At 37.3% G+C, this 26961-nt stretch overlaps 3 protein-coding genes across 24 annotated transcripts in view; 1 reads left to right on the top strand and 2 right to left on the bottom strand.

The window, feature by feature from the left end:
• Nucleotides 1-1608: 1608 nt before the first annotated feature.
• Nucleotides 1609-8116, bottom strand: mettl21e (methyltransferase like 21e). The gene is made up of 4 exons (XM_051897236.1): nt 7399-8116; nt 4932-5089; nt 4725-4842; nt 1609-3321 (listed from the first exon to the last, which is right to left on the bottom strand). Exons 1-4 carry the CDS (start codon nt 7421-7423, stop codon nt 2918-2920), a joined length of 705 nt encoding a protein of 234 aa, XP_051753196.1. The 5' UTR covers nt 7424-8116; the 3' UTR covers nt 1609-2917.
• Nucleotides 8117-8836: 720 nt separating this feature from the next.
• Nucleotides 8837-26961, top strand: part of LOC127518973 (signaling lymphocytic activation molecule-like) — a 44189-nt gene continuing 26064 nt past the window's right edge. The window contains exon 1 of the mRNA XM_051906410.1: nt 8837-9505. Within this exon, the coding sequence (XP_051762370.1) occupies nt 9484-9505 (22 nt within the window). The 5' untranslated portion in view covers nt 8837-9483. The remainder of the gene's footprint in view (nt 9506-26961) is intronic.
• LOC127517971 (uncharacterized) overlaps nt 10466-26961 on the bottom strand; it is a 66204-nt gene continuing 49708 nt past the window's right edge. For 13 of the 22 annotated variants that reach the window (XM_051905325.1, XM_051904943.1, XM_051904760.1 and 10 more), the window contains 7 exons: nt 26512-26820; nt 25678-25762; nt 17900-18123; nt 15895-16200; nt 15540-15587; nt 12506-12553; nt 10466-12104 (listed from right to left, as the gene is read on the bottom strand). In XM_051905325.1, coding sequence (XP_051761285.1) covers nt 11995-12104; nt 12506-12553; nt 15540-15587; nt 15895-16200; nt 17900-18123; nt 25678-25762; nt 26512-26820 — 1130 coding nt within the window. In that variant the 3' untranslated portion in view covers nt 10466-11994. Of the gene's footprint in view, nt 12105-12505; nt 12554-15539; nt 15588-15894; nt 16201-17899; nt 18209-18622; nt 18931-19584; nt 23572-24341; nt 24657-25465; nt 25763-26511; nt 26821-26961 lie in introns of those variants that run through there. The other 9 variants (XM_051906085.1, XR_007931456.1, XM_051904340.1 and 6 more) reach the window with 9 other exon arrangements.

The following is a 26961-nucleotide window of genomic DNA, read 5'->3' on the forward strand; positions in this document are numbered from 1 at the left end:
TATGAATGACTTAAAATGATCATATTTGCATTTACACGAATTATAGGATTGTAAAGTCATCATGAAATTTTACTGCTTCTACTATTTCGTAGGCACCTATTGTATCCATTGGCGTTCTTCTTCTGTTTCTTCTTCTTCCACTCTCGAGTCTATGGCAGCTGATAGAACCGCTTGCAGTGAAATTTGGCACACAGATAGAGGACAGTCCAAACATTCACCACAGCAAATTTGGAGTCTCAATCCCTTTGGAGTCTCAAACTCAATCCCTCTAGCACCACCAACTGTCCAAAATTCACTTACATTTATGCTAATAACTTTTAAACCATAAGGGCTAGAAACAAAATTCTTTTTTCAGTAATGAAAATTTTCCCACCACCAAACAAACAAACAAACAAACAAAACAAACAAACAAAAAGACTCCTAGACAGTTCATCCAATTTTCATGAAAATTGAATCAGATCATCTTCAGATCATGCTGGCAAAAAGTTGCCAAAAGCTTTTTGATAAACCCAACCGTTCTCGAATAACGTGCAAATGAATTTGATGAAGAGCACGGCGAATTGGATGCAAGGCTATATCTCTGCAACGCTTTAGCGTATTCAGGGCAAACTTGGTACAAATATGACCTGAGACTACATGCAGTGTTTTGGCACAGCACCACCTACTGGTCAGAAGATATGAAAAATTGCCTTTTTTGCTTATAACTTCTGAATGGTTTGCCCAAAAATCATAAAAGTTAGATTTGGGACATCATGCCGAGTCGAATGATATCCAATTTTCCCATATCGGCCATTTTGGGTGTCAGCCATTTTGAATTTTGTAGTAAAATGCTGTATTTTATGAATGCATTAGCGTATTGTTACAAAACTCAGTATGGGTCATCGGCACAATGCCCTGAAGGAACCTGAGAAGTTTCGAGCCAGCGCCACCTAGTGGTAAAATCATATTCACATGCTTATAACTTTGGATTTGGCTGATTTGATTTGGTTTTACCTTATGGTTGGTGCAACGTTGTGATTTAGTGTTTAAACAACTTTCGCAAATATCTATGAAACGGTTAGTCTGATTGACACGAAACCACCGTAGGAAAATCTGAAACATAGGTCATTGCCTAAATTCTGTTGGGCAAGTGTCAAAATTTTGATAGTAAGTGGCAAAAAAATGCGATTAAAGTCAGGTGTGGGTCATTATTTATGTGCTCATAAATATGTCTCCTAAATGAAATCAGATATTTTCACCACATTTGACACTTATGTATGGGGGCACTCTGAGGACAGACAAAAAAAAAGCGGTGGGACTGCACCACTTGGTGGCGCTATAATTGAACAAAACATGAAATTGGCTCCAACTTCAGTACTGTTGGTCTGATTGACTTCAATATTGGCATGCAGTGTCTTTGTCTCAGTTGCTATCATAGTCCATTATGACATTGTTGGTCTGCTGCTAGCTTCCTTGATTGCTTCTGTTGTGCTCGACCCCTTAATTGCTGCTTGCAGCTATATTTTCATATTATTGATGTAATCTTCATGACATTAACTTGCATTAAATGATTGGTGTGATTTTGGAAAGCTGCATCTCCTACAACAACAGCCTAAAATAACAACTTAATACACATTTGAGTTTTTATTTTAGAGGTGGAGGAAGGAACTTTGAAAGATTATTAAGACATAATCATTGTTTTTTAGTCACTGATTAATCATTTAAGACCAGGAACGTGAATTAAGAGAGTAAATAGAGTCCGTCTTAATTTTGATGTTGACTTTAAAAACATAAATATACCATTAAAGTGTCAGATACAGTCTATAGGATGATTTAAAATTATATATACAGTATCTCACAGAAGTGAATACACCCCTCACATTTTTGTAAATATTTTATTATATCTTTTCATGCGACAACACTGAAGAAATGACACTTTGCTACAATGTAAAGTAGTGAGTGTACAGCTTGTATAACAGTGTAACTGTATAACAATGTAAACTGTTTGCGGGCTTTCTTCTGCATCATCTTTAGAAGAGGCTTCCTTCTGGGACGACAGCCATGCAGACCAATTTGATGCAGTGTTTGGCGTATGGTCTGAGCACTGACAGGCTGACCCTTCACCCCTTCAACCTCTGCAGCAATGCTGGCAGCACTCATACGTCTATTTCCCAAACACAACCTCTGGATATGACGCTGAGCACGTGCACTCAACTTCTTTGGTCGACCATGGCGAGGCCTGTTCTGAGTGGAACCTGTCCTGTTAAACCGCTGTATGGTCTTGGCCACCGTGCTGCAGCTCAGTTTCAGGGTCTTGGCAATCTTCTTGTAGCCTACGCCATCTTTATGTAGAGCAACAATTCTTTTTTTCAGATCCTCAGAGAGTTCTTTGCCATGAGGTGCCATGTTGAACTTCCAGTGACCAGTATGAGAGAGTGAGAGCGATTAACACCAAATTTAACACACCTGCTCCCCATTCACACCTGAGACCTTGTAACACTAACGAGTCACATGACACCGGGGAGAGAAAATGGCTAATTGGGCCCAATTTGGACATTTTCACTTAGGGGTGTACTCACTTCTGTGGCCAGCGGTTTAGACATTAATGGCTGTGTGTTGAGTTATTTTGAGGGGACAGCAAATTTACACTGTTATACAAGCTGTACACTCACTACTTTACATTGTAGCAAAGTGTCATTTCTTCAGTGTTGTCACATGAAAAGATATAATAAAATATTTACAAAAATGTGAGGGGTGTACTCACTTCTGTGAGATACTGTATATATATATATATATATATAAAAAACATCAAATCAAGATGTAAACTGAAATGATTTTTTCTTCTTAGAACAGTTCTTGAAACTATATAATATGAAATACTACGAAGAACAAAAAAATTATATATATATATATATATATATATATAGGTGGCCTTTTGTTAATTTTGTGTTGGTCTACGTTTGCGTGCACTGTAAAGCTTTATCCGCAGGCTGGGCAGGTCGTAGAGCTCTTGCAGGTGAAAGTGTTTCTCAAAAGTGTCCACGAAGCTGTTCTCTGGGTCCAGACGGAACCTCATGGCCCATAAGATGATGGTGTCGTCTGAACTCAGGTGCATGAAGGTCTCCATGAGCTCGTGCAGGTAGGGGTGCGAGTACACCACATCTGCGGCCATGATGTAATCATAGTGGCAGGTTGTGCGCGGGAAGCGCTCCTCCAGCTCTTTCCCCCAGCTGAGCTCGGTTACGTGCGGCTCGTGCCTGCAGCGCCCTCTGGTGTTGCGCATCACGTTGTGCCTCAGGTTACCCAGGATATCCGGCAAGTCTGTGGACGTTACCTTCGCACCTGAAAACATTATTAATTTAGTTTTAAATGTCATGTTCATACATGTAAACAAAGTAAAACCAAACCAATAAGAGATTAAATGTGTATCAAGACTATTCTTCATATAACAAGAAAGGTGTTAAGATGCATTGCATATTATGCAAATCTTTAAATTATTTTGTATTTAAATGACTATTAGCATATTTATATAACTATTGATGTATTACATAACTATTAGTGTATTTATATAAATACTATTACTGTAACTATTAAGGTATTCATATACAGTAAGTATTCAATTACTTATATTAATGTATTTATATAGAGATTAGTGCATTTATATAATGATTGGTGTATTTAAATAGCGATTGCCGTATATAACAATTTACTTATTTATATAAGCAATATGCAAATCATTTATAGTGATTTGCATATTTGTATAGCGATTAGTATATTTATATATCGGTTAGCACATTCATATAGCGATTAGCATATTACGATTAACGTATATAGCGTATATAGCACTTAACGTATTTATATAACGCTTAGCGAATATAGCAATTTATATATTTTATATAGCGATTTGTGCATTTATGTAGCAGTTAGCGGATTTATATAGCGATTAGCGAATTTATATAGCAATTAGCGAATATAACAATTAGCACATATATCGATTAGAGCATTTATATAGCGATTAGGAAATATAGTGAATAGTGTATTTACATAGCGAATAGTGTACTTATATAGCGATTACTGCATTTATATAGCACTTAGCACATTTATATAGCGGTTAGCGCATTTATATTGCGGTTAGCGCATTTATATAACGGTTAGTGCATTTATATAGTGATTAGTGAATTTATATAGCAATTAATGTATTTATATAGCAATTAGTGAATTTATATAGCGATTTGTGTATTTATATAGCCATTAGCAATTTTTTTTATAAACAATTAGCAAATTTATATGGCGATTTGCGTATTTAAATAGTGATAACTGAATTTATATAATGGTCAGCGAATTTATATAATGATCAGCGAATTTATATAGCGATTAGAGTATTTATATAACGATTAGCAAATTCATATAGCGATTAACACATTTATAGTGATTAGTTTTATATAGAGATTAGCGAATATAACGATTAGAGCATTTATATAGCGATTAGCATTTATATATATCGATTAGCTCATTTATATAGTGATTAGCACACTGTATGTACATTATTGCAGTTCTGACTGTACTTTGACTTTTTTTGTGTTGTACTTTATTGGAATTCAATAAGAAAAAAAACAATACTGTAATATTGCTGTGATTTTTTTTTTTTTTTTTGGACACAGCCTCGATTTTAATACTAACGTATTTGAAGTATTCCTGCATGAAAAATGCACATTATAATTCACACGGTATCCGGTCTCTCTCACCGAGGAGGCTGGTCACTATGGTAACGAGGCCTGTTCCGGCTCCCAGCTCAATGATGTTCTTGTCCATGAGGTTATATTCCTCACGGTGAGTGTCGAGGAAATGACACAAGACCATGGCCTTGAAAGAGAAGGTCAAAAACAGATAACAGTTAACACTAGCTCTGCTGTTCCTCCTCAGGGTGAAGTGTTTGAGAGAGTGATGCGTACCGAGGGCCACAGAACGGCCCCGTAGCAGTCCATCGACTCTTTGATCTTAATCTCAATGTCTGCAAACCCGTAGCCTTCCCACGCTTCCGTTCGGATCAATGACGGACGAAAGTGTCGTTTCATAATCGCTGCTGCCAGTTCAGCATCTGCAGCGACGCCTGCAAACACACAAACTTCTTACACTTCTGCATTTGCATCTAAAGCAGCACTTCTTAAGCTTTTTGATTCGATACTGATCTATAATCTATAATTATAATCCCAGAGAGTTATAGCTGCTCATATGTAAACTTGCAGAAAGTTGCTTGTACATTTGCTTTAAACATTCTAAACATGCCGCTTTCCATGAACAGTGTACAAAGTGTTTTTAACCATGTAATGGAAGTTATTTGGTAACACCTCACAATAAGGTTTCATTAGTTAACATGAGAAAAAACACAACAAACAAACAAAAAAACTTTAAAGTTAACTTAAAAAAGTTAATATCTTAATTTCATAAGATATTTGCATTTACAAAAGTTGTATCTGTTAATGTTATTTAATGGACCTGAACTTACAATGAACAGCTGTGCTTTTATTAAGTAACGTTACCAAAGATTAATAAATACTGTAAAAAAGCATTGCTCATTGTTAGTTAATGCATTATCTAATGGATCTTATTGTAAAGTGTAACCAGTTATTTTAAGGAGAACGATCTTTTGGTGTCAAACTCACTAGCTGCTACTGAGTTTAACTGAATATTAAATCTGCAACACTGTTACCAATTTTATTACATTTTGTTTAATGTAGCGTTCATGATTTTGTGTGTTAATGTTTATTGCTAGAAAATAAATCAGAGGTTTAAACTTTAGACATCTCCAATTTTTTAGATATGTTGCAAAAAAAAAAAAAAAAAAAAAAAAGGGCAAACCTCATTAAAATAAACAGAAAAACTTCACACTGTTTAACTATTACCTTTATTATTTTAAAATAAAATAGCAAAATTTTGTCAAAAAAGATCTTTATCAAACCTCTTATTAAACAACTAAAATAAAACAGCTCATACACTGTAAAAAGTAATACGCTCTATCTACTCAATAAAATGGCAACAGATTACAAGCAATATTATTAATTAAATTCAACATATAAGAATTGAGTTAGAATCAAATTAATTCCTTAAAGTCAACCATTTAAAACAAGTAAAATTAGCAATCACCATTACAAAAACCACAAACTGACATAAAAAGTAAAAAGTCAAACTAAACAACAAAATGAAACACTGATCACCATAATGGTGACCAAATATTTTCAATAAAATCAACATCTAAACCTCTGTTAATTCTTGTGTTTCTCTTTCCTTCAGTAATTCTGCTTGTTGTCATCAGGTGTCTTCAATGTTGGCAATAAAAAATAAAGAGTTCTTAATTCATCTTTGACGTCTGTCTGTTATTCAGATATTTTTGTTTAAATTTTACTTGTTTTAAATGGTTGACATTTAAGGAATTAATAAGATTAATTCTTACTCAATTCTATTTGTTAAATTTAATTATTAATATTGCTTGTAATCTGTTGCCAACATTTTATGGAGTAGATATAACGTATTACTTTTTACAGTGAATTATGGTTTTTTAATATTATGGAAATAAGTCTCTTGCTCACTGCATTTATTTGATTGAAAATACAGTAAAAATATTATTCCAAAGTAAATCAGCTGTTTTCTATGTGAATATATAGTAAAGTGTAATTTATTCCTGTGATCAAAGCTGAATTTTCAGCATCATTACTCCAGTCTTCAGTGTCACATGATCCTTCAGAAATCATTCTGATATGATGATTTGCTGCTCAAGAAACATTTATGATTATTATCAGTGTTGAAAACAGTTCATATATTTGTGGAAACTGTAATACATTTTGATTTTCAGATTCTTTGATGAATAGAATGTTCAAAAGAACAGCATTTATTTGAAATAGAATCTTGTGTGACATTATAAATGATCGATTTAAAGTGTCCTTGCTGAATAAGACTTTTAATCTCTTTCATCTTACTTTTAAATGGTAAAAAAATGACTTATGTACTTATCATTCATGGAAAGTGTCATAAACGCAGATCTGATACAGTAACTACACAAGAGTTTGGTGTCAGTATGAAGCTGTACAGAGAGTGTCTCTCGCTCCAGATCTTCTTGATGTGTGTTACACTGTTACATAACTGACGGCACTGTGTGATTGATGACAGATGACAGATAATATAATGAGCTCATACACACAACACTACTGGAGTCATTCATTCAAAGACATTCCCTATACACACCAATGCACATTTATCTAAGAGAAAAGACATTAAGAGAGTCATTTGACTCATTTCACTTGTCGCTCTGGAAGTGTTTGAGTTATTCCAGTACTGCAGGAACCACATTTCACTTTACTCAGAGTTTGTATTTTTCTACAGACTGTTAAAATTACATATAGAAGACAATATATTCACACCCACCCTCATTTTTTTCATCCTGCTCCATTTGGGTCTGACAGCCGAAGGTCCTTATAAGTGCAAATTCACGCAAGTGTCTTCAACTTTCCCTCATTGGTCTCTGTGCGTGTGTCTCTGTCCTACATCGGGTTTCAGGTGATTGACAGCAGCAGCTGCAGTTGAATGGAGGTCAACCAGAGAAAGGGAAGCCTACGGCACTAGAGAGTAAACAGATTCTCTCTCTCCGGACTCATTCTGTGGCTCCGGTCCTGGAAGCAGGAATGTAGATGTTGTTTGGCCACGATCACAATAACACTTAAATCATATGCGATTAGCAGCTGAGCTCATCTGACCTTCATCAAAGTTTTATTCTAGTAGCATCTGACCAGGATTTACCTCAGGCTCATATTGTGACATAGGCTAAAGACAGTATTGGTTGTGACTCGATTACACATGCTAGACTAAAATACCTAAAACATTATTCTTTATATGAAGTGTTTTTGAGTAAAGAAAACTCTGTACTTAATCAAAGAACCAGTTCTTTCTTTACCATTGCATTGCAAACAAGCAGAGATGTTCTTAAAGGATTAGTTCACTTTCAAATGAAAATTAGCCCAAGCTTTACTCACCCTCAAGCCATCCTAGGTGTAAATGACTTTATTCTTTCTGATGTACACAACTGGAGAAATATTAATGAATATCCTGACACAGCCGAGCTCTATAATGGCAGTGAGCGATACCAACGAGAATGAGCTGAAGAAAGTGTCTCCATCCACATCCATCCATCATAAACGTACTCCACATGGCTCCGGGGGGTTAAGAAAGGCTTTGCACTTTCGTTATACGTTGAATACAGAAGGCGGTCTGGCGGAAGCTAGATATATTACTTCATAACTTGTTAAATATGGATATTTTTTTTGCACAAACGCATCACTTTACTTTCAGAAGGCCTTTATTAACCGTGTGGAGCACACATTTATGATGAATGGATGTGGATGGAAGCACTGAACTAATCCTTTCACTGCGTGCAGCACTTCATTCAAGATAGAGGCGGGGTGGAGTTAGAGGTTTGATTGACAGTTTGAGGATCCAATGGAGTTACGAGGTTTAGTCACAAGCTCTTTTCAATACTTTTCATTGGTTAAATATTTGCAAAACCCACAGAGAGACTTAAAGGGGGACCGATAGTAATGATTTATGAAAAATAAATGATAAAAATGATGAAATATCGAGATACAAACTTCTGCCCGATAGCAACATTATACGTTTTTTAAAAACAATTTATAAAGTAATTATCGTACAGAGTTTTAGCAATAGAATGAAATAAAAATAATGAAAAAAGTTTTATTTTCTCCTCATTGTGCCTTTTCCAAATTGTGATTACAGGGTTTTCCATGTTGAACATTGTCCCATTCATAGTAATATAAGTGCACCTCCTTGTTAGATCTATATCTTTGTTAATAGCCATTTAACCTAATCTGCTAACGCAATTTCAACTGTTCATGGTTGCTATGGAGGTAGAGATGTTTGCCTCGGCTGAAAAAAAACAGCCAATCACCATCGACTACGTCACTATCTAACGGCTGGCCACACACTTGAAGTTTTTAAACCCGATTTGCCTCGTTAAACGATCGAGGGGGCGTGGTCCGATCGCGAACTGTAGGAGAGCCTGCTGACCACGTGATTGTCCTCCATTTGTTTTTCTTCTCCAGTCACATTGGTCTCGCAGTCCGGTCGAATCATCTCGTGTGTGCGTTCAGAGGATTACAAGTCTGAAAATCGGTTGAAACTGTGTCTTTAAAATAAGTTCAAAATCGTCTAGCGTGTCCCAGGGCTAAGAAAGAAGCCAATCACCATCGACTATTTCACTTTGTCAGGGCAATAAGCCAATCAAGATTACACTTTCAATCACCTCAGAGAGGTAATTTTGAACTGCTTATCTAGCAATAACCTAATTTAAGAGTGTGATGATAAATATTTGATTGGCAACATATTTACCAAGCTATTAATAGCGCTACACATTAAGGAAGACAATTAAGTTGCAAATACCTACAGCAATCATATTTATTATTAGAATACTACTGTTTTAACACAGATATTTCAAAGGACATGATGGATTTATTCGTGAAAGGTGAGTGAAATTAATTTATCATTGTCTTGCTGTGAAAAAAATGCTAAAACTAGCCTAAGACGGTTAGCTTGATTTGTTTCCGGTCTGGCCTAGTTGATGTTCAAAAAGTGGTCAAAATTCCTCTAAACCAGCCTGCTAGATAAGCTTTGTCCAGGCTGAAAGATCTTTCCTTCACATTCCAGCAACCATGTTCAGTTACATTGGGGTCAGTGTGTGTTGTACAATGAGGTTTTGGCAGCCACTAGATGGCGCCCTTTTTAAAATTATTATTATTTCTGAAGCAGCGAGAACATAATAGTGAATAGAAGTGTGTGTGTTTGAGATGGGTCTGTGTTCTTTTAAGTTTTGAAATGAATATGGAAAGTAATTATATAAAGCTGTCTACAGATTGTTCTAACAGACCAATATTATTATGATGATGTGTATTATGTTTGACTTTTTTGTTATATCTTTTAACAAACCATGCATTAACATTCATGTCCTCAAATTAAGAACTGAGAAAAAAATGACACGCCCTGCATCTCGGAGACGTCCATTTACATCTGTGTTTGCTCATCTGCAGTACGCGTCTCCTCCTGTCAGATGTCAGATAGACATTTAGAAAGTTTATGTTTTAGAGTGTATGTATGTAACTGCTCTTTCTAAGACGTTTATCAGATGTTTTTACACAGCAGATGTTTTCCTAGATCTTTAGCAGAAGTACCTGTGCATTTGTGGATCAAAACACAAATGATGAAATGACTGGTGGCTTCATCAGCCAGTTTTTGCCTCCAGAAGACTGAGATACAGTGCTTTATCTCCCCCTTGTGTCTGAACACCAAAGGATGTTATTTCAGCGCTCTCTCAAAAAAACCTGTTCATTTGCAAATATATATTTATTTATATTTTGTAAAACAAAACAGCTGTATCAGTGAGCAACTGAGTCAGTACTGCACACTAGAGGACAGACATGATTCATGATGGATGTCAATATCTTTGAACATTTATTCATTTAACAAATGCTTTAATACGAATAATCTACAGATGAGAATAATACAAACAAGTAAATTTGACATACAGAATACAGGGTTCCCACTCTTTCACTAAAACCTGATTCAATGGCTTTTTAAAGCTGCTTTTATATTATATCAAGCACAATAAAGTTGAGTTTGTTACTGCCAACCTGCCACCTGTACAGGGTATCTGCAATTTTAAGACCTTTTTGAACACCTGCACAAATAATTAGTGTTTATGATAACATCCTAAACCATAAATGACTGTAAAAAGGATGATTTCAACAACAGTTCAAATAATGTGTTTTGAATATATATTAAAGTAATTAATAAAAATTACATTACAGCCTATTTTGAAGAAAATGGATGAGTCAAAATGATAAATGATTATACATTCATTTAAAATATGATTATATATAATATTCTAACTACCTTACTATTCTACATTTTTTGAAAGCACTTTAGCTTCCTTATCAACCCACCGATTAACATTTACAGCACTGCGTGTAAGCTGTGTGAAAATATGATATTGATCTTCGCATTGGTCCGACGCTCTGAATGAAAATGCAATTTCAATCTCTAACAGTAGACGGCGCTTATGGAACAGCAGAAATATATAGGTTTCCCCTGTTACCTCTGTAAACAAAGCAGTGCTGTGCTTATTAAAGGCACAATATGTAGGATTTTTTATTAAAATATCCAAAAGCCACTAGAACAGTGTTATATATTTTGTTGACTTGTGTACTTACATTATCCCAAATGTTTCCAAGAATGTTAAAATCCAGAGAAATAAGCTATTTTATCCAGGACACGGGCTGCCACGGGAAGCCATTCACACCAAAAGTGGACCAAGCCAACTAATCTCACCAGCGCGGCGCTGACCAGTTAAAACAGCGCGGCGCGAATCACATTACTACTCTGTAGAAGTTCAGCTGTTTTTCCCTTTACACAAAATAATGAAGAATTTCACAGTTTCGTTCTGGCTTTCACAGCGGATAAAGGCCAATTTTTTGTAACAGCACCATGCTGCTCTAACAAAATGTAATTCCAGTTTAATTCAAGCACTTTCAAAGAACTGTGTTTGTTTTCACAGACTCCAGGCCTGTCTGAAATTCAAGTACTTTCAAGAAGGCGGGGAACCTTGAATATATAATAGCACATTACTGTAAGTACTAAAGTAGTAAATGCTAGTGCAAAAAATGAAATTAAATAAATTCAATAAAAAATAATTCAATTCAGATTCAATTCCCAATCCAACAATAGGCAGTTGCTGATATGAGACTAAAAAAGTGCCAAAATATGCCATAAAATGATCTCTTACAGAGAGTGGCATATTTTCCATAACCTCTGAAGGAAAGAAACAAAACATTTTTTCTTTGATAAAAACTGACAAGTACCTGAAATATTAAATCGTGCAAGAGAAATGCATTTCTGCTTACAATCAGCACTGGTTGTTGATGATGTCAGAGTGATTGACACTAATGGGCGTGTCTTATCTTATAAAACTGAACTCATCCCCTGATGTACATTCACTCCATCAGGAACTTCTTCATTCAACAGCGGCATCACTATAGTTGTTGATTCATTCAGTCTGTTCCCAGTGGAATCTGAAAAACAGACAATTAGTGAAAAAAAAAAAAAGATCTCAGACATCAGAATTAATGTCTACAATTTTCCGTTAAATTACCAACCACCAGGTTCAGTGTTGTTTGGGCACTTGTCATGTTCATTTGTAAGAAAAGAACATGTGTTACATCTGTGAACTCAGTCACACACCTTCCAGAACACGTAAACTCAATTATTACATTTGCCTTGATCTTTTAGATGCATTAAAAGATTTACACATGGACAGGACAAACAATCTTTCAATCATTTATATTAATTTCTTACTATAGCAATACAAATAAGTATATATATCTGAACAAATAAGAGTGTAGCTTGGTATTGAAATGTCACAGTCATAATCCTTTTTAACATTAAAGAGATTAAGTGAACAACAGAATCTCACCTGCTTTCAGCTTTTTTGGTCCGTTTCCAGGAGCTTTTCCATCTGATCCTGTTTTAACAACAATCAGACTTATTAGATAACATGCTTTAAATTCATCAGACATGATGGTCGCACAAAATCAGAATACTGTCTATGTTTTATATGTGTGGCTAAGGGGGCTGCAACGAGAGAGCGAGTGCAGAGATGAGCGATAAGAAAGTAGGTCAAGCACATGATGACTATTTCTAGTAACTGGCGGAGAGAGCGGGAGGACAGGCCCCAACACATCATAGGTCTGGGGCCCGGGGAAGACTCAGTGGACTGGGTTATCCCATCCCTGAAATGGAGGGTAAAGAGGCAGGCTATTACACACCCTGAGAGACAGTGAGGAGGGGCTCGCCGGCCCCATGACATGCCACCAGATGGTCCTCTGCCAGCTGGATAACCTAATTCAGTGATATTGGAAGCCAGAGGCGACCGGCAAGGAACCCAAACTCCATCAGTGACAGAATGGAGAAAAAATCCTTGGGAGAAACAAGGCTCAGTTGGGGGGCCAAAAATGAGCGCAGTCCAAATATTTAATCCAGTTCCATCTGGTCAAAGTTTGGACTCATCACGGCGGTATTGGAGACTGAGGCTGAGGATCTGTGCACTGGCTGCCAAGTCAACGAGTCTTTCTCTGGGAATTGTATAGATCAGTGTTTCCCAACCCTGTTCATGGAGGCACACCAACAACAATCTGAAAAAATGTGTCATGTGAAAAGTATCAAGCACTTTTCCTGCTCTTGTCTCAGGTCCGTGTGTGCCTGATGTTTATTCAGATGGAGGCCGGCGAAACTTGACTAATCCTGCAAGTCACGTGTCTGGTGGGAACTGCATGGCAGCATCCAAACTTCTTTGTCTTTGGTTTCGACTAGGCTTACTGCAGCAGTCGGTGTTACTGGTGTTAGATGCTGTTTGGCAATACACAGATTACATTACTTGGTCACCTGGGCATCATCACCCCCACTGCTGTTTTGATTCTTTTATAGAAATAAAAACCATTTAGTTCAGTTGGATACGTGACGACTGTGACGTGACGACTGCACAGGAGTAAGATTTCAAGTATCGCATCATGACAAGAGTAAGGAATAGGATGGAAAAGAAAGTGGAACTGATAAATATTTAAAGCCGGGTTCACACTTTATGATTTTGACCACGATTTGGCCATCTGAGACATTTTGCAAATCCTAAGATTCCTCTGATCCTAGGTTAAAATCCGAAGTCTATGATTATTAGTTTGACATGTTCACCGACGGGCGATTAATGACCGTTGCTAATTTTACCTCAGATGAAAATCTGGTAGTGTCAGAAGACTTGGCTCACAAGCTGTGCTTCCATTACCCTTCAAATTGCGCAAAATGAAATTGCGAATTGAAATACGCCCAATGGAAACGTGAATCCGTATATCGCAAAAAAGTTTTTACGCTCACATGAGGTGGTTTTTCAGATGATTTGAAAAAGGAATATTTTGCAAAACTGCAATGAAAACATTTTTTTGGGCATTTACAGGTCACCTGACGCACGTAAAAGTCACATCATTATTCTTTAAAGCTAGAGCGGTATGTTTGGACAGAACGGGGTCTCTCATTTATGCATCTTCATGTCCTTTCCTCGCGCCTCAAATTCACCCCCATAGATGTGATGGGAGGATGCAAGAAAAGAAAACGAGGATGGGATAATCAAAGGAAATCTTAGTCTATTTGAAAATTGGAATATTTTTGATCCCTTGAGCGTCACTTCAAAGTGTCATCAGCTGCACTTTTGTTGTAAAAGATTGGTTAAGAAATTCACAATAAATATTATTAAAGCAAGATGCCCCGTTGAAATATGTGAGATGTATATTTACACTGCTAAAGTAAATCATATATTCAAATTATTGTGACAGATGTGAAGGGGGAGGAGAATTTATATCAGGTTTTTCAACAAAATGACTTCCTCACTCCTCGTTCCTCGCCTCCTCGCATGTCCTTCGAGATTTTCTTTGAACGGTTTCCAGGTCACAGGCTGGAGGACAGAGGAGCGAGAAGATGAGGAAGCATCCATTGGAGTATTGAGAAGCACCCAGGGAAGCATTAATGAGGGAGAAGGGCTTCCAGAAGCCGTGGCAAATATGCTCCATATGGAAAGCTTTCCAACAGAAGTATCTTTTGGAAAATGATTTGTCGTGAGAGTTTTAATTGCATAACATCAGTTAATGAAAAACTATTGTGAAATGAAGGTTTTTATCGACATTTAGAAAATATCACAGATGATTTGTGCAAATCTGTAATGGAAAACTGGCTACAGTCCTGCAGTGTGACTTCTCCTGTGATGACCGTCAAATTGTATTCAAGCCATTATCAAAATTAACGCTAGAGATTTTTTTTGTTAGCCACCATTTCAGTTCTACTTGTAATGAAGCTCACTGTCACCGCATGTGTACGGGTTGATGTAAAAGTCCAAACAAGTTCTCTTGTGTGCGTTGTCGTACATTTTGACATCAATGACACCTGAGATCCCCCAGTGTGAGGACCATGTTCGTACAGTCTGTCAAGCAACAATCGTAAATGACTATTAGCCCTGGCTTTACCTTGTAAAATATGAGGTTATAGCATTGCCAATACATGGTAGCCTATGTGTAACCTCAAATTCAAAAGTGAAAAGTAAGTGTGCATTTTGGTTTGAAATGCCAAAGTAACCTAAGTGTCACGTAACGGTGGTAAGGAACTCTCAAGACGAGGCAGAATACAGGAAGGTAGACTTCCAAATAACAGGAGAAACAGAGAAAAAAAAACACTCTACATACAAACGAGAACCGACCAAGACTAAGGGAAAACACAGGGTATATATACACACAAGGCAAACAACGGGAGAAACTAACTAGACACACCTTCAAATCACAAATCAGTGGCGGGAAACTGAACAAAGGAGGACATGTGACAAAATGAAAAACAAACAGTCCAAAACAGATGTAACCCTGACACTAAGATGAAAATCATTTTTAAAGTTAAAGAGATTAACAACACAATCTCACCTGCTTTCTGCTCTTTTGGTTCGTTTCCTGGAGCTTTTCCATCTGATCCTGTTTTAATAACAATCACAGACTTATCAGATAATGCACTTTAAATTCATCAGACATGATGATGGTCACACAAAATCAGAAAATATGTTTTGTATGTGTGGCTGAGGTGACGTGGGAAAGCGGAGATGTGCGGTAAGAAAGTGGGTCAACCGCAGGATGACTAATTCCTAAATAATTGGGGGGGTAGAAATCGAGTTCCGGGAGGCAGAAATGGGAACGCGGGGGCACCGTGATGCGACCGCAAAGGGCACTTTCACTTTCGCGATCAAAGGGGCAGGGGCTCAAGCTGTTGATGTACAGTACTCACCACTGACAGTAACACTGAATTCCCAGCAAATGTTCTTTCCGAATCTGCTGCAGAACTTTAGTTGATAAACTCCAGTGTCGCTGGTTCTGGTGTTTTTGATGGTGAGAGATCCCGTTTGATGGTGCAGCTCCAGTCTGTCTCTGAATCTCCCATCATCACAGTATGAAGTCTTATTTGAGTCTCCATTCATTCCAGTTGCTAGAGTTTTGGCTCCAAAGCTCCACTGTACCTTCTCATCACTTTCTATGTTAAAATCAGTGATTAGAATTAAACATTCTCCTATCATCGTCTTCGGACCGGACTCACCTGGAGAACAAACAGAGAAAGTTACTTGGAGAAAACTGATAATACACAGTAACCGATTCAACAGAGGTCTCAAGAAAGTAGTAAGTCTAAGTTTATTGTATTTAATAAATAGGTCTCTATAGATCTGAGAAATACTAAATGTGATGTTATAAAGACCTGATGAGGTTTCCAAAATTAAACTGGATTAAAGGGTTAGTTCACCCAAAAATGAAAATTGTCATTAATTACTCACCCTCATGTCGTTCCACACCTGTAAGACCTTCGTTCATCTTCAGAACACAAATTAAGATATTTTTGATGAAATCCAAGAGGTTTTATTATCCTCAATAGAAAGCAACGAAATGACCACATTCAAGGTCCAGAAAGGTACTAAAGACATCGTTAAAACAGTCATGTGACTGCAGTGGATCAACCTTAATGTTATGAAGAGACGAGAATACTTTTTGTGTGCAAAAACAAAACAAAAATAATGACTTTATTCAACAAATTCGCCTCTCATGTCTCAGACTCGTGTGCGCTTCCATGTTTATGGAAGCATGCTCATGTGACCAGCGTCGGCCAATACTGAGTCGGCGTTCTGACGTAGAACCTAGAAGTGCTGCAAAATAGTGTAGGAGAATGACAGGGGAGAGAAGAATGTTGAATAAAGTTGTTATTTTTGTTCTGTATTTGAGCACAAAAAGTATTCTCGTCGCTACATGACATTAAGGTTGAACCGCTGCAGTCACACTGATGATTTTAACAATGTTTTTACTATTTTTGCAAACCTTGAACATGGTAATTTCATTGCTTTTTATTGAGGATAAAAAACCTCTTGGATTTCATCAAAATATCTTAATTTGTGTTCTGAAGATGAACGAAGGTCTTACAGGTGTGGAACGACATGAGGGAGAGTAATTAATGACAGAAATTCATTTATGGGTGAACTAAATCTTTAACTGGTTCCTGGATCCCAATTTGAAAACACGCGTTCTTTCAATTTGAATCCAGAAAATAAACACAAATAATGAAATCAAAATAACAGTTTGGTTATAACTAGGGCCGCTACTAACTATTATTTTGATAACCGATTAATCGGTCGATTATTTCTTCAATTAAACAGATTATTTTCTGTATTTTATTTAAAACTGTGTTTTTTCCATATCCTGCCCAAGGTTGTCCTAAACAAGGTGCAAATCAAAGGCTATGATGATAAATACAGTGAATCTATCTGTTGGTAATCTGCAGTGAATGTTAATGGAAACTCATGACATGCAAGTAATGGAAATACTTGCATGACTCACTAACATTTACAGAAAAGGATAACTGTCAAATGAAAATTATGTGCCGAGGAAAAACATGCATTAAACAACATATCTGTGAAAATGCCTGATGGGAGAAATTATGCTTATTTTGTTTGTTTGATGCATTGAATATAGAGCATTTTCATGTTTTGGGCAACTGCAGCAGCTTACTCTATATTTCAGCTTCATTTTACCCATAGTAATGCGTTATTCACAACTGTAAAATGATGTTTTCTGTGCACAATGCGAATATGCGCATTTAATTATCAAACTTGTAGGCGATTATCATCAATTACTTGTTGCAGCCCTAGTCATAGTACATTGTGTTTTCATTTAATTTATCATAAGAGCAGTAGGGGAATATATTTTTTAGCGAAGACCTGATCTACATCAAATGAAACTGAAAAACAACTCACAACACATGAAAACTCTGAATTTCTTGTAGAAGCTCCTGGTGCTACAGCTGATGATCTGTAGTTTATAAGGTCCAGAGTTTTTGCTTGTGATGTTCCTGATGGTCAGAGATCCAGTGTTCTTGTCCAGCTGCAGTTTGTCTCTGAATCTCTCGTCGGCATCAGCGTATGTCGTCTCTTTGGTCTCTCCAGTCAGTTGAGCTATGAGATTGTCTTCATCTCCAAACCTCCACAGGATCAGATCATCTCTCTGTACTTCAGTATCAGAGTTTAGAGTCACATTGCTTCCCTTCTTCCCCAAAGTCATCCTCGCTTTATTTGTGACAGCACAACAAAGAAAAGGAGAGAAACAAGAGTTACCATTAGATCAGGTGTGTGAATTTGAACATCATGTTTACACACAACGTGCACAATGCACATGACAACACTGTTATGAGTTTCCCATCAGAAGCAAAATTTATGTGAGTTAAGAGTTTTGTAATATAAGATAGTAGTTTACCAAGAAGCGCACTGACAATAAATATATACATATGCAAATTCCTCCTATGTTGCAAAGATGCCCATGCTAAAGAAGTGATGTGTACATGATTCTGCACCACACAAAAGTGACGCCGCAGGATAGACAGAGTCCAGTTTCCTTAATAAAGACAAAGCTGCATGCATATAAACAAGGTCACCATAATCATTTATAGATTAAAAATGGTACTTAAAACTGGAGCAACTCACCCCTGACAGTAATGAAGAATTTCTTGATTGTGGCCTCTTTACCGCTGTTGATCTTCAGCTTATAAAGTCCAGAATGTTCAATGGTGGTGTTTGTGATGGTCAGAGATGCAGTCTGCTTGTCCATCTTCAGTCTGTCTCTGAATTTCCCATCAAGAACATCATAATATGTAATAATCCCTCCAGTCCCTCCTTTGATTTCAGCTATGAGAGAGTTTTCATCTCCAAACAGCCACAGAAACTGTTTTTCTGTATTTCATCATCAGTCCTGAGAGTAACATCATCTCCCTCCAGCACTGACCCTTTCTTCACTTAATGTCACAGAAGCACATAAAAATGAAACAAACTTAAATTTAGATGAAATGGAGAGCAAACAAGGCAGGTTATGAGGAAGGACAGGTGGTGCAAATGAACAAATAACCAGGTAACAATAAGGGTGGGGTTTAGACAATGAACAAGAGAGCACGTGGCACATAGAAACAAACAAAAACACAAGCACATGGCTAGCGAACACAATCACAAGCCATGTGCTCAGACACATGCACGCAGCCAATGAGAACACTCACCGACTAAGCGTCCACACAAAACAGCCAATGAAAAACATGAGCTGCGTGCAAAACCACATGCTCACACAACAAGACTGATCGGAGAATGACCGAATGTTCATCCCGTGCACTCACAACAGAAGATAAACCTATGGAGCATGAATGTTCAAATTTCCAATGCAGAACCAAAACCAAACTAGACTGAAGTGCTGGAATCCAAACACCGCGATCCACACACTAAAACAACCCACACAGACAGAGGAGCACACGCTGTCAGAGCTCTGTCACCAAACCAATGATAAACCGAGTAAAGCGACAGAACACTGACAATCATATACATTTACACTCAACCAGCAGAATAAAGCTAATTTTGGTGTTCATTTCAATGAATAATCATGTACATCTCCATTTACTACTCACCATGGATAACAACTTTGAATTTCTTGTACGACGTCCCTCTGCAGCTGCTGATCTGTAGTTTATAAGGTCCAGAGTGTTCAGTTGTGGAGTTCTTGATGGTCAGAGATCCAGTCTTCTTGTCTACCTTCAGTCTGTCTTTGAATCTCCCATCAGCAACATCATATATCTCTTTGGTCTTTCCAGTCATTTGCGCAATGAGATTGTCTTGATCTCCAAACATCCACAGGAGCAGATCATCTTTCTGTACTTCAGCATCAGGGTATAAAGTGACCGATTCTCCCTCCATCTCTGATATTGTCTCCTCTATGAATGAACTGCTCGTTTTAAAATCTTCCCGGTCTACTGACATTTGTTAAGACATCTGATTTAAACATTACAATGCTCATAATAACTTTTGTTTACCCTACAGTAAGTAAATCCACTTCACCAGCTAATTATTCTTTGACAGCGATGACAGAAATATACAGAGCTACCGGAAAAACGATAGTTCTGTAGGAAACTTTTTCCTCGTCGAAGCAGAGACCAGGAGACGTTGGGATATCTTTCAAGCAGAAGTTACTCTTTACTGAGAAACGCGCTGTGCGTCGCTGTAGTCATCCAAGTCCACTAAGGCAGGGTACATTGTAGTTTATATACATTCAAGAGGGAGGGATACATAGAGTAGAGGTGGAGACAATCTAAACAAAGCATGCAAATGCAGTGCAGGAATCAGCCCGTTACCGGCATTTCCCAGCCCTGATCTAATCAACATAACAGTGTCATTCAAATGCACAGGTGCTAATCCACTCAGTCTGACAGTATCGCCCATACCTTTACATTATCATAGAGACAAAGGCAGAGCTAGAAAGTCATCCTTTTTACCTTAAAATGCTAAATACAATGTACTTCACCATAGTATTTCATGTGATGTTATGTCAGGATGTAGGATCAGCAGATCTTAAACAGATTCTTAAATTTGTAATCCCACAGTTCAAAGACAAAATTCTAAAGATGGCTGCGCGCACGTTTCTCTGGCGCATAAAACCGTGTCCTAACCAGACGTGACGCGCGATAAAAGGTGTCTTTTCTATGTTAATCAGAGTTTTTGTCCTGACTAGCCGCGACGGCGACACGCGAATATTCTATTTTAGAAACTAACCCTATTTCTCTGCGACGTCGCGGCTGGAACAGCAACACAAAGTATGGTAATGATAATATCAGGTACTGTTTATGTGCTTTATTTAATGTTAAAAGCGTCTAATGTCCGTTTGAATATCATTCTGTGTTCCCAGCTTGTTAGCATAATGAAAACAACACTGGCTAATTCACCTCAGATTTTGAAAATAAATAAATGGGCACAAGATCGTTCAAACTGTCAACTCAATGTGAACAAACAAGTGTATTCTTTGTCAAGGATTGTTTGTCACTCCATATGTACTTTAAATAATGTTTAAATAGTGTAATATTTATGAATTTTACTATGTACTTGCCCTTTGAAGTGCTCTTGCCGAGAGAGCCCGCCCACACTCTCTTCTGATTGGCTGTGTTTTTTGATTGATTTTATTGCTTCTTCTTATCGCATCTGGTTAGGACACGGTGTAAGGTTAAAAATAGCCAATCACCACGAGTATTTCAAATTTCTCAACAGTTAGAAGCGAATCATCATCGAGTATTTCACTTTCAATCACTGTAGAGATGTACGGAGCCCCGCACATGACTTTCAAGAAAAAAAATTAAATCGTGCACGACTTAAATTCGTTCCCTCGATTTACTAAATCGTGCGCACGTTTTAGTAAATCGAGGGAACGAATTAATAAATCGTGCGCACGATTTAGCCTACTATTTTTTTCCTGCATGTCACGTCCGGGGCTCCGTAGAGATGTAATTTTGATCGGCTGATTTAACAAATAAGCTACAGCAGTTGAAGGCAGGCGGATAAATTGCGCAACAATAATCTTCATTAACACGCTATTTTGACAAGGATGTGTATATTTGTATATTTAATTAGAGTATGTAAAACAACAGAATCAGTGTTTGTACACTAGAACAGTCAAAAGATCAAATACACATTAATATGCACATTTTTGTAAATGACTTACTAACAAATGAGAACAATACTAACAGTATTGAAGGATTAAGTTTGGAGTTATGATCGCTGTGGGGCATCTGTTAGAATGCACGAGTCTTTGTTCTCCATTCGTATTCACTTATTCCAGCTTGCTTCTTTCAAGTTACAGGTGGATAGAGATGTGGTTCTACATAAGGAAATAATAGGCCTAATAAATAATAGATTTTCTTAGTACAGTCACAACAAGCATCATTCAGTAACAAAATACAGCAAATAGTTATTAGATTGTCTTGTAATAGAAATATTCAATAGACAATAATATGCTCTTAAGGAAAACTATATGCAAACAATCTGACTGAGCATCAAACTGTGCCACACATCCTCACTTTAACAGTAATAACAGTAAATTGTCCCCCTAACAGTAGTGAATAATCCAAGGCACAACATCAAGTGTTAACAAGCTTTTTTTTCTTTTTACTATAAGTGGAATGAGGTGGATTTATCAGGCATGTACTTAAGCATGAATACAAAGGCATTTCAGATTACATTCACAATTTTACATTCAGATTTGATCAGGGGACATTAGCATCAATATGAACATGAGCATTAACCTTGTACTGGTGTTAAAGGGGTAGTTCAAGCTCATATCATGAATTACAGTATTAGGCGTTGAAGCGTGTAGTGCTGAAACTCTACTGTAATTGTTACATTTGCCAAGGATCAGAATTCCACCCTAAAAGTGATTATTCCCTAAGAGTCGACAAAACGTTCAAAGTGGGCGGAGCCACTTTTACTAAAATGGCTATAACTTGTGAACAGAATGAGATATTTTCACCAAACTTGGCACAACTATGCAAGAGCTTATTCTGTGGTTGTGTGAAAAAGGACGTTGCAACTGGCCACTTGGTGGTGCTATAACAGCAAAAAACATGAAAATGGCTATAACTACTTCATCGTTAGTCCAATCGACTTGAAAATTGGCATGCAGCATCTTTGTCCGAGGTGCCATGAGGACGTTGACGTATCTCAAAAAAAATGTCCACCATCGGCCAATGAACTATGAGCAGCTATCAGACAAGGTTAATGGAGGCTGATCGGAAACAAAACTCACTGGGCCAGTGTTGCCAATTTAGCGATTTTGTCGCTAGATTTAGTGACTTCCCCGTACCTTTTGAGACTTTTTTAAAAAGTTTAGGGACAAGTCTAGCAACTTCTTAGACAAACCTTATCTAGATTCTTATTTTGCATACTGATCTATATTCATATTTATAAAGATCAGTGAATTTGCCATTATGATGTCATCTAGTGACATTTAGCTACCAGTTTTAGCTACTTTCAATTGAAAGCAGTTGGCAACACTGCGCTGGGCCTGTTTGACTCATGGCCCCAGAGGCCCGTGAGAAATTCGAAAGAGATCGGCCACCGATTTCTGCATTTTTTCAAATGCGCAAACGATCGTGTATCGTGCAATTTTTTGCACACACCCATGAAACTCCTCACTCTGAGTACCTTTGCCTCTAGGACTGCCGCTGTATATCGAATCACTCGTTAAATATTGCAGATTATTTCGAAAACCAACTTTGGCGAACTAGTCCTAGGTTTTTGTCTCAGTCTTGATAACTGTTAAAAATAGTGGTTGAACTATCCTATTGATTATTATATAAAACAGCATAAATGCACAGTTTGAGAAATACTGCTGTGGTTCACACATCTTATAAAACGCATATGATATTTCTGACATTCACAGGTTTATTTTTCACTTTCAGTGGATATATTTTAGAAGTGCGTGTAAAACTGCACTCAGTTGTTGATAATGTAAGAGTGATTGATGCTGGTGGGCGTGTCTTATCTCATCAAACTAAACTTGCTGACTGCTGCACATTCACACCAACAGCAACCTCTCCATTCGTCATTACTACTGCTGATTTATTCACTGTTTCCTGTGTAATTTGAAATACAAAGAATATGAGAGACAGACATCAAAATCTTGTAGTCAGACATCAAAATTACAAATTACCAAGTTCAGTCTTGTTTGAGTGCTTATTCTTTTCTCACAAATAAACATGACAGTATTATATTTGTGTCTCCACAACACTCAAAAGCAACTGGAAAGTTTACTTCTGTAATTTAGATGCATTAAGATCTATTTCTCTCAGGATAAACACTTTTTCATTCATTCAGATTCATTTCATATTATCTGACAGCTTTCAGCTTTTTTCCCCCTTCATTTCCAGAATCTTTTAGATCTGTCCCTGTTTATAAACAATCACTGATTTATTAGACATTGTTACACAAAAACTAGAATTTTTTTTTTTTTTGTACAAATTGGTCTCAGGTCAGCTGTCAAACACATATGATCGCGCAATTCAAAACAGAGCACCACTGACATCAATCTTGGCAAGGCAGTTTTCAAGGAGCAAACGTGAAGGGATATTTTTAGTGAATAATGATCTACATCTGAGTCTGTTCCTCACAAAAACTAAAATATGACTTTAATAGACTTGAGATTTAGTACACAAGTCACTTGGTCCTTTTTGAAGACTAACACTGAATGGTAGCATCTAATTTTGTTATTTAGAAAAGAACAGGAAAGTTAGGTTTGGCACAACAAAAGGCCAGGTAAGTCATGACAAATGATTATATAAATGATGACATTTTTCAAAGAAATCTCAAAAAGTAAGTGTCATATTAAAAGAGTTGATGTACTCACCACTGACAGTAACACTAAATTCCCAGCAAATGTTCTTTCCGAATCTGCTGCAGAACTTTAGTTGATAAACTCCAGTGTCGCTGGTTCTGGTGTTTTTGATGGTGAGAGATCCCGTTTGATGGTGCAGCTCCAGTCTGTCTCTGAATCTCTCATCATCACAGTATGAAGTCTTATTTGAGTCTCCATTCATTCCAGTTGTGATAATTTCATCTTCAAATGTCCACTCTACCTTCTCATCACTTTCAACATTCAAATCAGTGATCAGAATTAAACATTCTCCCATCATCCCTGACACTGTCTTCGGACCGGACTCACCTGGAGAACAAACAGAGAAAGTTACTTGTACAGAGATAAAACACTGTCAGATTCAACTTGATATAGTCTACATTTATTTAATGAATAATGTTATTTAAAGGCATCGTGTTGTTTCCAAAATTATATTGGCTTAATTGATCCGTGGACCCCATATTTTATACAATCCAAATAATTCATGAAATTACTAAACACACCAATTACTTGCTGTCAAAACAAGCCAAAATGGAAATATTCATGTGACATTCTAACACATACTATATTGCCAAAAGTATTGGGACACCCCTCCAAATCACTGAATTCAGGTGTTCCAATCACTTCCATGGGCACAGGTGTATAAAATCAAGCACTAGGCATGCAGACTGCTTCTACAAACATTTGTGAAAGAATGGGTCGCTCTCAGGAGCTCAGAGAATTCAATCGTGGTGCCATGATAGGTTGCCACCTGTGCATTCAAGTCCATTCATGAAATTTCCTCACTACTAAATATTCCACGGTCAACTGTTAGTGGTATCATAACAAAGTGAAAGCAATTGGGAACGTGTGTTAAACTATTAATTTGTCTGAAATGCTTGATATAAAGCATTCTTATGTTTTGTAATTTGCTAATGATCTCCGTTTACTTTGTGCAGACCAGAATAATTGATAATCAAATACGTTGCACATTACTGATAATTTTTGGCAGCCCATATTTACATATTTTACTTTAATTTTTTGCAAGAAGGAAACATTTCGAACAAATATTGCTCAATTCTTTTGCAATGAAAAAATAAATCATTAAAGTTTGCTTAAAATGAGAGTGAAAGACTCACAACACATGAAAACTCTGAATTTCCTGGACAAGGACCTTCTGCTGCTGATGATCTGTAGTTTATAAGGTCCATTTGTGATGTTCCTGATGGTCAGAGATCCAGTGTTCTTGTCCAGCTGCAGTTTGTCTCTGAATCTCTCGTCTGCATCAGCGTATGTCGTCTCTTTGGTCTCTCCAATCAGTTGAGCTATGAGATTGTCTTCAGCTCCAAACATCCACAGGATCAGATCATCTCTCTGTATTTCAGTATCAGGATTTAGAGTCACATTGTTTCCCTTCTTCCCTAATATCTTCAACACTGACACAGTTGTGACAGCAGCACAAAGAACAAAAGAAATACAGAGAGAAAGTTTACATTATATAAGCGCTTGTGCATGTAAACATCCGAGTGACATTACCACACAAAGATCATTCAGGACTCAGTTTGAAATGAACACCACTGGCTTTCTTCTCACACAGAAACTTCATATTTTCATCTCGGTTTGCTGCCTCAAAGACCATCCCGACTGGAAGAATGTCACATTTTCCTGGCTTAAAGAGTTCTGCTCTAATAATAACTGAATGACATACTCATGGAGACAAGATGTGATCTTGCGGTTCAGTGGGAGATTTTGAAACTTTAATCATAGAGTGTGCTCACATATGGCAGGTTTGATTCAAACTCTGGTGCTAAAGTGGTGCATTTGAAAAAGTGAATGCCGCCATGCGAACCAAATAAGCGGACAGAGACCCACAATTTCAGGGGTTCTCGGTCTGCTTCCAAATGAACTCTGGTGCAACTGAAATATGAATGCAACACGGACCAAAGACATCTAAACAAACCAAAAACAGGACTCGATGTCACAAGATGTGACCCTACGGAGTACAGACTGATCAAACATACCTAGTTCTTTTCATCATTTTGTCTATTACAGTCCAGTACAGATGTCAGAATGCCAGAGAACCAAACTACAACTGTGAACACACCCTTGAATTTCTGATGACTGTCTGAATGGAATCTGTACAGTTTGAGCTGAGCTGCAGAAAGAAAAGACTTGAGATACTCACTTCTGACAACAACGTCGCATCTCCTAATTGCTGTCGCTTTGCTGGTGACGAGCTTCAGTGTATAGACTCCAGCATGTTCAGCTGTGGTGTTTTTGATGGTCAGTGATCCAGTCTTCTCATCCAGCCCCAGTCTGTCTTTGAAACTCCCATCGGCAATGTCAAATGTAGAGATCTTTCCAATCCCTCCTTTGATTTCAGCTATGATAGAGTTTTCATCTCCAAACGTCCACTCTAACTGATCTTTTCTCTGCACTACAGTATTGGTCCTCAGAGTGATAGTATCTCCCTCCTTGGCTGATATTTTCTTCACTTTATGTCATAGAGGCACACAGAAACAGAGAAATGACGTGAGTCGGTAAAGCTCATCAAGGCTGTGTGTGTGTGTGTGTGTACACTAGTATTGGTAAGAACAAACTGCAAACATACATCTCCACTGATGAGCCAAAACAT

This window comes from Ctenopharyngodon idella, chromosome 1, assembly GCF_019924925.1.
Source record: "Ctenopharyngodon idella isolate HZGC_01 chromosome 1, HZGC01, whole genome shotgun sequence".
Lineage (NCBI taxonomy): Eukaryota > Metazoa > Chordata > Actinopteri > Cypriniformes > Xenocyprididae > Ctenopharyngodon > Ctenopharyngodon idella.